The following is a 14035-nucleotide window of genomic DNA, read 5'->3' as shown; positions in this document are numbered from 1 at the left end:
TACCTTTGTTCAAGTGCTGATTAGGACTGAATGATTAAATAGGTGATTGAAAACAAGGTGGATATAATGCTTAGGAGGTGATACATTTTCTCGAGCCATAATAAGGCAATCAGCAGTAATCTTTTCAAATAAAATGATTTGGTTTAATCTATATTAAGCAAAATTTCCTAGAGTTCAGAGGATGTCTAGGTTGTTCTTATTTTTAATGTATTGATTGAGGAAGCCTGTGAAAAGTTGTCAGTAAGTGGCCTGACAGAATTTATGGGAGAAATGAAACTTAGTTCAAAAGTCATTTGATAAAATGAGGTGAATGTCAACTCTGTACGAGCACCTTCTCCCTCCTGGGACCCCTGTGTGGTGGTAAGTTGTATGTGAGAGCATGTGTGATTTAATGTGTTGCTTCGTGTGTGTGTGTGTGTGTGTGTGTGTGTGTGTGTGTGTGTGTGTGTGTCTCACATCCATTTAGTCTCACCTGTTAAAAGGCTAACAGCTTTTAGAGCACGACACCACTGAAAGTCATACTGGGTGAAGTCTGTCCCCAGAGAGACAAACTCCTGTTGAGAGGACAAATCTCAAAATGATCTTTTCCTTTTAAGTTTCAGTGTGTGTGTGTGTTTGTATGTCTGCGCATTGGTGCATCTATATTTGTTTGAGTCTGATCCTTTGAGTGCGGCACTCTGGATAATTCTTGCCTGCCGATGTGTCTTTGCATGCCCTTGACTGCCCACTGTGAATCTTAATTCTCTTTTGGCCCACAGATCTGCCTTTTTAGCAATTTTCAGCATTTTCTCTCTGTCCTGCGTCTTTTTTTGTTGGCTTTGTAATTCTGTCTCCTTCAGGGTTTTTGTGTAGGCAACTGTTTGGGATTTTTGCCACGTTTTAACACCAAAAGCCAGCAAATAGATTCTTTACTTGGACTGTTTAGTAGATACTTCTGGGTACAGGACATTCATACAAGGTGAAACCTGTGACTTACTGTATTTCAAGAAAATTACATCAAATGTGACAAGGCAAAATACTGAGCAAAACATTGTATAAGTGTGATCTTTGAAATCAGTCGTCTTTGAATTTATTACTATTACTTATTTAAAATAATCAAAAGAGCATCAGTTTGATTTCAGAAGTAAATGTATGTTTGTGCATAGAGTTAGGGCCATATACCAGCCTAATGCAGATGAGTACACGTGAAAACTGCTGGCTCTAATCACCATTGATCACATCCCCTGAGGACACACAGGTCTTAATGAACGTTAATTACATTCATATAAAATCCATTGGGATTAGTCAATGAAGCAGTGGTACCTATAATATTACCCTTCTCTAATATGAAGTGTGTGTGATGGCTTGTTTATGTGTGTGCATGGTCTCCAGGCAGAGTCCCATCCATCCTGTCAAGCAGGCTGCAATGTGCAAATTAAACAGAATCGCAAGGGTCTTTTTGCACGATCAAAAGGCTTAAAAACAATCTCATGGAAACATATGCACACATACACACAGATTTACACTTAAACTGGCGTGTGCACACAAGACACACTCGAACACACACCACCAACGACAGCTGCTGCACACATAGACAAAGAAAGCAAAGGCTGTCTCAGTTGGTGGCAGTGTTACCTCCACCAGGGACGATAAACGTCAGCTCTCATCTCGTCACCACATGACCCTCTGCACTCGCAGAGGATGGATGGAGATCTGCGGATGGAGAGAGGGAGAGAGAGATTGTGTCCAAGGGCTAAAATTAGCAATGATTCCTCCCCCAAGGTTTTGCAAGGACATGCAGAGTACGTGCAAACACACATGTATGTACACACAACAAGCACACACAAATACGCATTCACTCAGACACACACAGACACATTTTTTTACCCTTCTCTCTCCCTCCTCCTTTCTGCTGACATGTACCTTTCATATCAAATAACTATTTTTGCAGATGATGTAGGTGGTTTTTCACAGCTCAGTGTGGTGATAATGGGAAAGGTAGAGCATATAAAACAAGAACTAAACTGTTTAATGTCGCACACTGTATCTTTTGGATATGAATTAGAAAAGTTTTATTTTTACAGGCACTTTTATGGACAAGTATCCAACTAAGTTTTTTGTTACATTATTTGTTGTGGTGACTGTCCTTTGTATTTTTCTTGTCCAAAATGTTCTGCAACAAAATGTTACATCATGGATTTGCTGATACTGTTTTTCTCATGTTATTTATTCCCCGCTCTCTCCATCATTCCTCCACATATCCCCACCACCCTCCTTCTCCTCTTCCCACTCTCTCAGGAGATCTCGGACTACGACTTGCAGGAGTTAGTTATGAAGTCGATCGGTCGGCTGACGTTGGTGCGCCAGACATTCCCCATGCCCCAGAACACAACTCAGCGCTGTGTCAAACACAACCACCGGATTAACACTTCCCTCTGTGACCCTAAAAACCCCAAGGCTCAGCAGCTAGAGGTGAGTTGGTTTGGTGATTTTTCCGGAAGGCAGCTCAGTGATTTTCAACAAATTCAATAAAGATGGTGGGCTTATGTTCAAAACAGGTTTAAGGGTCATACTGAAAGTAACTGATTCTGTAGCTGGCAGCCACAAACAGTTGTGTGTGTATTTAATGGATCATAAAAGAGCGGTATGCCACAAGATTTTTCCCACACAAACAGTAGGCTGTGGAAGAAAGAATGTTGTAAAAAGTAAGTAGTAGTTAGGTAAAATGCACTCAAGGAACAGTAATTACACTCATTAAATTAGTTCAGTGTCAGAGCTGCAAATTGTTCCAGAACAAAAATCAACAAACTCTGTCTTTCAGTCTCTCTATCTCAGATCCACGTATCGTTCAATTAAGTGAGGATGTTTCTCGCTGCAATACATTCACAGAAAAAGCTGCTCAGTTGTCACTGAAAAGCTTCAGCCAATACCATCAGTGATGGCTAACTAGCCAAAGCTGCTGTGGGGAGTTGTTGTTATCCTGCTCTTTGGCACTTTGTCCCCTTGCAGGTTAATTAACTGGAGTGATGATCAGAAAAAGCGAATAAACTCAGTCTGAATCAAGACTACCAAAGAGCAAGACATCGTGAAATTAGGTTCAGTCCTCTCTTTTACTTGAAGCAGTGGGAATACAGTCAGTGATGTCATTATTGGGCAACTTTGCTCCAATAAGAAAGAGCTCCACAGCATAGGGCCTCAGTGTAAATGACTTGCAGAATAAGGCTCATTTGAATGCAGCGACTCTTACTGATCTTTATTTGAGCCAGAATTAATTTCTAATAAATATCCGGTACTGTAGAAATGTTTGATTAGTGTTAAATGTGAGTCCAGTCTCATCATGCATTCTGAGGTGTTACACGGATCACAGTTATATACTGTACATGCACATGTTCTCAAATTTACCTAGGATTTTATTTTAACACTCCTCTTTGGGGTTTTATCCCTAAAATTTTCCAAACTCAACGTCAAGTATTTGAACGCTGCTCCAGTGCTCCATTTCTGTCTCTTAAAACACCTCTCTGTGTTTTAGCTTGACATTTCAACATTTCTCCTGTTCCAAAAGCCTCCTATTACATTAAGCACTATGATTTGACATTGTCACAGCAGGTGCCTGTGAGGGTTTTTACCTGAAACATTCATCATTTTGGGAAACGTTGGCTCACACCCTTGTATGTGTTTATCTTAGACCACACAATTCATCTTCAAGTATGGTCATGGAAAACACAGTAGCTTTTTTTTTTTTTTTCTGCTTTCACATTTCCTTATCTTTACTTTGTGTGTTTTTTTTTTTTTTTTTTTTAATATGTCCCCCAGGGTGGCAATATGTATGCAATTATTATCCCTTTTTGTGTGTATGTGAGTCATCAAGCTGCCATCAAATAGAGCGGAGGAGAGGGAACACACTCTTATTTATGTGTCAAGACAAAAATATGAAATTGAATTAATGTGCTGTTGATTTATGTGGATGCACAAGACCCTGGGGGAACACATTTGATGAAAGTTGGAAATACATTGAAAACAGAAACGTGGTATTAATGTTTATGTGGATATCTCCCTTTTAAGTTCTAAGACAGTCCTGTTTTAGACTTTCACCCACTATAATCAATCCATGGACGTAAGAGAGTATGGCTTTTTGCATTTCATGTTTATTTGGCTTTTAATTAAATAAAGTCAAATAATAAAATGAAAAAAAAAATCAAAAACAAAAATGCCTAAAAGGTTAAAGTTAAATACATAAAAATGTTTATTAATTATATAAAAGGTTGATTGAAGCCTAGGGTTGGTTTGCGCCTTACTATAGAGTATGTAAAATACAGTGCCTTTGTAATGCAAACACATTGTTAACTCCTGGAGGCCCTGAAGCGTTGAATAATACACATAAATAAAGCTTACCTTGTGTGGCCTAATGTGAATCAAGTGCTTCTCAAGTGTAAAAAGCTATTATCAAGAATCAAGCCCTTCCAACATATTCATTATTTTTGTGGGTAGCGTCCAGTCATATGTGTTCATTCTACTGTGGAGGGCAGAGAGTGTGTGTGTGTGTGTGTGTGTGTGTGTGTGTGTGTGTGTGTGTGTGTGTGTGTGTGTGTGTGTGTGTGTGTATGACTCATTTCAGTCAAGGACAATGTGTTTTTGTGTATCTGATAGAGACCGTGAGAGTAAAGACTATTGTGCACGTACAGTTGAGACACACTTTGCTCATGTTCATTTCGACATCCTGTTTTTATGTGTGTGGGTGGGTGCGTGGTTGAATTGGCAAGAGATAGGAAACAAGGGATGGGAGAGAAAGACAGGGAGGGAGAGAGAGAGAGACAGAAGAAGCAGATCAGCTCAGCGGTCAGAGAGTGGCCCAGAAGCCCAATTTCACACTGCACTGAAGCACATCAACTCAGGCTGACCACACAAGCACGCACACACACTCACACATAATGCTCGCTTGGAGTGCAGAACCCACCGATCATTCAAGCTCCCCATGGAGCAGTAGTAGTTTCACTTTAATTTTCAGAGAAAAAGCAATAGGCGCAGAGACAGAGAGAAAGAATGATAGTCAGACAAAGACAGCAAGTGAAAGACTAAAACAAAACTGTGAAAGTCAAGATAGTTCACAAGTAAGTGAGAAAAAAAGTTAGACGTAAAATAAATTTGACACTACATTTTTTTTCTCTTGGACTGTCTGACTGTCAAACTATTTGACAAGTTACAAGGAACATAGTATATTTTATCTTCCTATCATCACTCATATCATTTTTTTAAGCAATGGAAAACCTTGACATGGCCACATTTCCACTTACATCTTAAAATAACGCATTGGGAAGAGAAGAATGATGAACCAAAGCAAGCATCGCTGCAGAGAATGGCAATAAATTCAGCTGTCTACCGCTTCTATTTAAAATTGTATTTTTTAAACTTGAGTAACAGCATAGTTCCAAAAAAAACACACCCACTACAGTCATTTTTTATGTTTGGCCTTTTGAGTCCATGATTATTGGATATAATTTGCAAAAGGCAATATCTTGATTAGAGTGATCACATGGTGTGAAATATTTTCTAATACTTATGTTTACATGGATTTTTTTTAAATCACTCCACCGTAACCGCTACATGGAAATTTGTTCTTTGCTTTGTAAATACTGTATCTCCATTTGAGGTTAAAAGGACACGTAGAAAGAAAAAAAGGCCAAACCGAATGTGGAAAAAATGATATTACACGCCAAAGAGACCTCTGACATTGTGAATGTTTTTTTCTTACTCTGACCATGACCGTATGCTAATTAGGAGCATAAGAACAAGATATTTGTGTGTGATCGGTAATGTGATTCTTTTGTTTTGCTTAATGAGCATACTTTTCATAGAACTGGCACGCTTAAAAAATGCCACGCATTGTTGACCACATATCACGTGCTGGATCCTTTGAAGGATGTAGTCCACTTACAGTAGTTGAGTCCAGTTACATCCCGGTGTGGCCTTGTCTTAGGTCCAGTTCGAGTGGTGAGTGACTGATGACCCCCTGAACACATTTTCCTGAAATACAACCTGGTCATGTGATCTTTCTTAGATTTACAGCCGGCAACAATCACCTAAATAACCTTTAAACAACTGACCAGTACACAGGTCTAAATTCAAACACAGTAAGACTGCATTTGGAGGAATTCTGTTCGAGTTCTAGCTCAGATCTGGAGACAGCTAATGGTACCTCTGGATGGATAAAGTATTTTCCCATTTATGTTAACATACTGTATTATAAAGTCTAATCTTGTGATAATTGGTGCTTTTTATGTGGCAGCATTGCAAAAGCAACATGCTGTTCAGCAGTACAATTGCGGTATTCTTATGTACTGAAATATTTTCTTGACATTTAACATTCTGTATCATTATAAAGCAGCCATCTTACCTTTTTATATCTGTTTTTCTATGTGTGAGTCTTATTGAATACATTACCGTTAATAAATATTTGTTTTCATAGCAAAGATGCAATATGACCTTTATCGTTCACTGGAATTATTATTTATATACTACATACATACATTATACAGTACATTGTGTGTGTGTGTGTGTGTGTGTGTTTGTGGTCAGTATCTGTAATTGTAGGGCCGATTTCTTTTTGATATATGAAAGGCATTGTTAGTGAGATAATGGCTTTTGCTTCTATGACATCATTGTGTTTGTATGTGTGTTAATGTGAATAGATATACATCATCTGCATGTGCGCTTATGTGTGTGCATTGAATCATGCCGGTTTTAGTCAATCTGTTTATTATATTCTCATTAACATGGAGACAAGAGGCTCAGTAGATCACACAGCGATCGATCACAGACTGAATAAACTGCTCTCCTTCTCTCACTTTGTTCTGTGGTGCCAAAGGTCTATCAATACATTTTAATTCATGCCATCCTTAAAGCCTTTCTTCTGTGTGAGTGTGTGTCTGAAGGTATCAGGTACAGAAAACATACTGCGTATTATCGGTTCACAGAGAGCCGAACAGATGGAGAAGAGAAAGAGAGAAGCAAAACTAAACAGTCAGTGCTTATAGATGTATAAGTAAAGCACTTAACTTTGATAGCATTTCAGCATGACAAGGTGGCCTATTTCTCCCACTTACTTCTAATGTCTGCTCGCGTGTATTGGTCCGTTCTTTCCTAGCTTCATTACTGAAAGAGAAATAAGAAACATCTAAATGGAAGCACTTGAAAGTACGAAGGACCTCATAATTGTGTTGTTTTCTTGTGACAAATTGTATCACAGCAATGTGGAAAAAATACCTTCGGCAAAAGTGAATCGTCTGCACTTATCCTGTTGCTATCTCATTTTTTTTTTCCTTTCTCTGTCTGCCTTTTCTGTCATTTCTTTCTCTGTAGATCTCCAACCGCTACATCTATGATACTGTGTTGCTGCTGGCCAATACCTTTCACAGAAAACTGGAGGATAGGAAGTGGCACAGCATGGCGAGTCTGAGCTGCATCAGGAAGAACTCCAAACCGTGGCAGGGAGGCAAGAGCATGCTGGATACTGTCAAAAAGGTATGAAAATGCAGATAAACAAGCGCATTCTTTTTTTTCCTTCAAGTCTAAAAGGAAGCTGTTCAACTACGTATGCAAGCATGCATACTGGACTGCTGTCACTCGTCACTCATACAAAATCATTTAGAATTTTATCATGACTATGACCATTAGTGACATAAAGTACATTTCAGTTACACATTATAATACAAAACATCCTGAAAAAGCAAGGCCTTCACGTTGAACAGTTGTATGCAATTGTGCCCTACATTTTTTGTTGTTGTCATGTAATTCCCTAGACTGTCAGCTGTCTTTAAGTAAAGATTGTTGTGGATAGATAATAGATAATAATTTGTGTATATGTCCTGATTATCTCCATGAACAGGGATATGCAGGCATGTAATAGAAATACTGTATGTGAATGACTAGAGCACTGGAAAACACCTCTCTTCATTCTCTTCTAATTAAATTAAATTAAAGTTTATTTTTTATTGTGCCAAATCGTTAGATACATTATTTCAAGGCTCTTTACAGGGTAAGGTCGAGAGAGAAACCCAACAGTTCCCACAATGAGCAAGCACTTGGCAACAGCAGAGAGGGAAGTCCCTTTAATTAGACCATAATTACTCTAGATTGACAAAAATCATCTCAGATAAAAACTATATTACTATAAAACTTAACCAAGAATATTATTCACTACTATAAGAAGATGATTATTATAATCATTTATCATGCAGATTACGTTCTAATTTACATTTGTGTATTTATTACATGAATATAAAGTAATGAAATGGGCAGTTTTGCTATTTACTGATTTAAAGATTAAAATAATATAAACTGTGCCCTGGCCCTCTCCTGCTCCTAGTCTGAATGAAGGTGAATGAGGTGAGAAGAGGTGAAAGCATTACACTCCACTCATGTAACAAACCTGCTGCTGCGAGAGCGGTAGATCACTGTAATCACTGTGATCACCATCATCAACAGTAAGACGCACTCACTGTAACTGTGATCACTGGTAGTGGTTTCCACTGCATTGTGTTCTGAAACATCGTATATGGTCTTAAACAAAAAGTCCGGACCAGAATATTGCTCAACCAGCAAACACTTGCAACAAGTCTGTTTTAAAAAGTAAAATAAACAGTATAAGAGCTCAAATCTGATTGACGCTATACAATCCACAGTGAAATCCTTCCCATTCCCAGATTTATCTTTGAAATGTCGTTGATATCTCAGTTACCCAAAGTCACATACATCTAATTTCAGTTCGTGGACCGTCCATCTGTTTCATCAATCTCCTGCGGCACTCTACCGCTGAGCGAAGCTTCTAGGTGTGTGCATGCCAGAATGAAAATAGCTCATAAATACGTGAAAAAGAGAGAGTTATTCTAAAAAGTATTCTCAATGTATCTGCCAAAAATCAAGTCTTGACTCACAGCAGAAGACAACTTTGTGTGAGTTTCAGTTTGGAGCTGAGGCTTGATTACTACAGTTGAAAGCAAGAGCATATGCCCATCCCCTAACCCAACTACAACATACAAGTACAGTTTCAGATTTTTTCCTATTTATAGATATGTCTCATGTATCTTTTAGCAGCGGGAAAAAGCATTTTTCGCACTTCATTTAGGGAGCATGTATTTCCATTTCAAGACGTTGTGCTCATTACATGAAATTGTGGAGACCAGGCACTATTGTTCCTTGGCTGAGACACTCTAGTTGAAACAGCAAGATGCAATCACTGCTAAATTCATTTATGCATTGCCATCTCTTGGTATAACTAAAATTCCCTCCAGGCATGAAGAGTGACATGGAGGAGGCTCTAAATAAGTCTAGAGTTTTTGTATTGTTCATGTCCCATGAAAATCCAATTTTGTTCATTATTTCAAGAGAAAGTTTCCAAGCTCCTACCTGCACTCGGTAGACTTTATGACCCAAGTGCTCATGAATTCAATGGATTGCATACCTTTCAAAGAACACATGTGTCAATCAGCAAGTTTTCCTCAGTTCCTCAACAGTTGACTTTTGGGAGCTAGAGGTTTTCATCCTGCAGCTGTGATTTTTATGAATCTCTGCATTTCACCTTGTGTTTAGACTGGGGTTTGGCAACACTTTCATCACTGTTAAATCCAATTGGATCAATGCCCTCTGTTTTGATATCAATAAAAAAAAAAAAAAAACTACTCCAGGGATGGCAGTTTGACTGAATGATGAAGCCAAGTGAAATGCTAATTTAGGATTAGTGTCAGACAATAATAAATGCAGCGCAATGGCTTTCATATCTATCTCTGCATTTCACCTTGAGATCAGGCTGGGGTTTGGCAACACTTTCATCAGCCAGCCCCGGCTGTTAAAGCGACCCTGATGGCTGTCTCAACAGAGCTGTGTTAAAGACCCCTAAGCAGTAATAGAGTTGAGTTCAACAGCCTGGCATCAGTTCCATTTTCCAGTGTATCAGCAGTGTGCTTTACTTACTGTGGGTGCCTGTGTGTTTAATCAGTGTTTTGGTATGTGGGGCCATTATGGTAATGATTAATACTAATTTGCAGCTGTTAATGAGGAGTTCTGTTGATGTTGTTTGGTGTTCACTGACAAATTTGGAGGGGGGATAAAATGCAGCAGGTGAAAGTGCTGTTGCACTGATCTTCAAAGTTTGATGTGTGCACTGTGTTTGATCTGCACTACCTTGTCATTGGCAGTCTCAGTGACTCAAGCAGTTAGGTTTAGGATTCTTTAAAATTTTATTGACTGCTTTTAAGGCTCAGTAAGTCCTATGATGCAGCCCAACATCCTCAGCCAGGGCCCATGAGCTTAGGCTTAACTTTTCCAAATTTATTATTGCTGTTATTATAAAACACGGGCTCGTTTGCTTTCATCTTATTTTTAAGAAGCTTTCCTATGTGGAATCATTTATGAGGTCCTGGTTAAGATTAGGATTAGGGTTTGGGTTAGGCTGTCCACAATGAATGGAAGTCAGTGTAATGTCCTAACAATGATATCTGTGTAAACGTGTGTATGTGTGTGTGGTCATCCGAGGGGAATAAAATAATTAGATATGGTAACAATATACTTGTGTCAATTTAGATTAATTAACCAGAGAGCATATTAACATAATTTATGAACCACATCATATAGTTTATTAGGTCGTTCTAGCTAAACTAATGCGCCCTAATAAAACAGTCTAGCAATAAGTCCCACTTTCATGACAGTAATAATGTTTTTATTGACATTGTTTTAGAAAGGTGTTGATTCAACTTTATAATCATTTTTACCCATCCTATTTGGTCTATTCTTAATTAAACATTCTTATTTTTTTATTAGTTGATACTATTCTTACTACTTCAAATGATTACTATGTGTCCCAAGAATAAAAACGACTGTTCATTTGCACTTTATTTGCTCTTGTAAGTTATTTGCTGAGTTGCTGTCTCTATTAAAGTAGCTTAACAAATGATAATCTATATGGCAGAAAAGCATGAAAGAAATGTAACTTTACATTACTTAATATTATTTATCATGTTGTGTCAACAAATGGGTCATATCTGAATAATGATGGGAAATGTACTACAGTAAATATAATGATTTACAGGTGTTAATGCTGAGGGTAAGATGCAAGTCTAAATCTTTGAAAAAGTGTAATCACTGCAGATTTAGGGTGCCGGTGTCTGTGCAAGTGTCCATGTGACTAGGCATAACGCAGATGCACACACACACACACACACACACACACACACACACACACACACACACACAGAGAGAGGATGAATCATATTAAGGAGGATAACACCTCTCCTTCCCTGAAGCAGCTGCAGTGTCACTTTTACTGACAGGTTACATTACTGGGAGGCAGGGAAAAGGTTGGGTCTGACACCCTGTGCGTGCGTGCGTGCGTGCCTGCCTGTCTGTCTGTCTGTCTGTCCGGATATTTTTTTGACTAAAACTATATCTCCACCCGGGACATCAAACTCCCCATTTCAAAAAATGTTCAATGGCCCCAACCAGACTATTCTTTCATCAGCCTGATACTTACTGCACACATCTCTGCGTACTGTTGATATTCCCCTAACGTCTTATGTCTTGGATACAGAAAAATGCAAGTAGGGCTGGGCGATAAAACGATAGCAGTAATTATCGTGAAATTATTTTCCTTGACCGAAATATTAAAAATGTTTGATATAATTAATTTCCATGCTTATAGCACACCCGCAAATGAATCACAGACTGCCAATCATGTCACAGGAATAGAGGTTTGCATTGCACAAGTTAGGATGCACATTGAGAGGTATAAACACCAGCACGTGATATTATTTACAGATGCACGCAGTGACTGACGGGCTTGAAGTTGGAGAGGAGTAAGCAAATAAGGCGAAATGAGCGACATCGCAGAAAAAGCAGATAACAGCTCGGAGGATAAAGATATCTTCGACAAGAGAGGCCACTCAACTTCAGTAGTTTGGAAATATTTTGGCTATTTACAGTCCGACAAAAATCAGAGCAATGTGCAAACTGTGCTGGAGACACGTTTCATAAAAGACAGGCAACACCACAAACCTGTTTCATCATTTTAAACTGTATCACCCGTTAGAACACACAGAAAGTAAGAAATTACAGGCCCAAACGGGTATTAGTGGACCCTCGTCGAGCGCCAGGCCAGTACATAATGCAGGTCTTCCTTGTCTATTTATTTTTTTGTTTATTTTGCAGTACGAGCCATGTCACATGTGAGCTGTATCACACTGCAGAACTTAATTTTCTATTTACTTTGTTAAGTAAAAACGACTGAAAAGGATTTTGATTTTAAAGATGCATATTTTAACATATTGTGAATGTTTGTCATGTTCTGACTAAATGGAACAGTTTAAAACCACAATTGAATGTCTGGTTTCATCAACTTTTACTCAGGAGCAAAAATCAGCCTTTAAACCTGAAAGAAATAACAATGTGGCATTTATTGTAGTAAATATTGATATCAACTGATATGGAAATTTTTATCGTTTTGGCCATGTCATCCAGCCCTACGTATGTGCACACAGACAGAATCACACATATTTTAGTGTATTACATCAGACACATTGTACTTATTCAGTATCTGCACTTGCTAACGAGATATAATCATTTCATAAAGGACGGACGGATGATTCATTTCTCATTTTCATTGTGATCAGTTATCATATCTGATCTTAAGGTTGATAAAAAACATAATGTAACATTAATCATGAGGTTATTGTAGCCTAAATCTCGTGGTGAAATAAAAACATTTCTTCTTGTCCTTGCAGTTCGGAGTGAGTGGCCTCACCAGCTTCCTGGAGTTCACTGACAATGGCACTAACCCCAACATCTTTTTTGAAATCCTGGGAACTAATTATGGAGAGGACAGGGGAAGAGGAGTCAGTAGGGTAAGTAGTTAAAACAGAACCCCTGTGCAGTGTGCAACTGTGGGCGGAGAGGGAATAATTTCTGCTCTAACACACAGAGTGGATTTACATAATTCCTGGATTTACCAGGGAATTTCAGTGCACCTGCTCTCTACATTATTTTCATCTCATATTTATTCAGGTATTTCCTTCCTCGTGGCACTGTGTTGCAGAGTGCATCATGCTACCTTTCTCTATTTACTTCCTCTGTATAGGATTGTTTTATTTAAACCCTCTATTATTGTGGCAGAACAAATGCACAGATGCAGTTAAAGCGTTTTTACAGTTTTTATCACCTTCATTTCACAGTCTTCTCCTTTGTTTTCCTGTGTTTGCTTTGTTATTTTGTTGTTTTTCTGTACACCAGTAGGATGCAGCATTAGCCCAGCAACTCACCCCCCCCCCCTCCATAAAGCTTGGTGTTAATTGGATTAATTAGAAGCATTTTCAAGTGGTATTTGGTAATGACACATGCATAATGAATTTTAAGAGGCCTCATGAAAGACATCTCTTGCCCTTACAGGCATGTACTCACACATTCGTAACACTGTTTGTTTATTGATTGATTTTGCGTGTGTGTGCGCGCGCATGTGTGTGTGCATGTGAATGTGTGTAGTTTACTGGCTGTCTACATGTGCATGCATGGTTGTGGATGTGTCAGTAAAAATATATTCAGTGACTCTGTCAGCTTATGCTGTAAAATCAAATCTTGTATGTAAATTGGGTATTTCCTATATAACTAATTCTGTTATTATATTTGATATTGTTATATTCAGTGTAAATTACAATACACAACACTAACTGTATATATGGATAAGCAGGAAAAGGAAATTATAGATTGCTTTTTTTTCTCACTGTTGTAGTGTTTTGGACATTCCTGATGCACTGGGCTCAGAAAAGGCCTCAGTTTTGGTGAATTATGCATACAGCTGTGAAAACATTAGATGTGAGTGAACATCTGAAACCCAGACTTGCAATGCATAATCCTTCATAAAAATCAGCAAAACACAGAAACATCCATGTGCACAGGTGGGGCATATACATGCACTTCACACATACACATCTACCAATGCACAAAAATAAGACACACACACTTTGTCTGTCCTCCATACCAGAGGGAACTCTTAACAGATAACCGTGGAGATAGTGAG

The 14035-nt window shown here is 38.4% G+C and overlaps 1 protein-coding gene across 3 annotated transcripts in view; it reads left to right on the top strand.

The window, feature by feature from the left end:
• The window catches only part of grid2 (glutamate receptor, ionotropic, delta 2), a 469811-nt gene that overhangs the window by 315970 nt on the left and 139806 nt on the right, over window positions 1–14035 (top strand). For all 3 annotated transcript variants that reach the window (XM_056376388.1, XM_056376390.1, XM_056376391.1), the window contains exons 6-8: window positions 2278–2451; window positions 7336–7497; window positions 12747–12866. In XM_056376388.1, the coding sequence (XP_056232363.1) occupies window positions 2278–2451; window positions 7336–7497; window positions 12747–12866 (456 nt within the window). The remainder of the gene's footprint in view (window positions 1–2277; window positions 2452–7335; window positions 7498–12746; window positions 12867–14035) is intronic.

This window comes from Seriola aureovittata, chromosome 5 (genome assembly GCF_021018895.1).
Source record: "Seriola aureovittata isolate HTS-2021-v1 ecotype China chromosome 5, ASM2101889v1, whole genome shotgun sequence".
Taxonomy (NCBI): domain Eukaryota; kingdom Metazoa; phylum Chordata; class Actinopteri; order Carangiformes; family Carangidae; genus Seriola; species Seriola aureovittata.
This window is presented reverse-complemented; position numbering and strand designations above follow the sequence as displayed.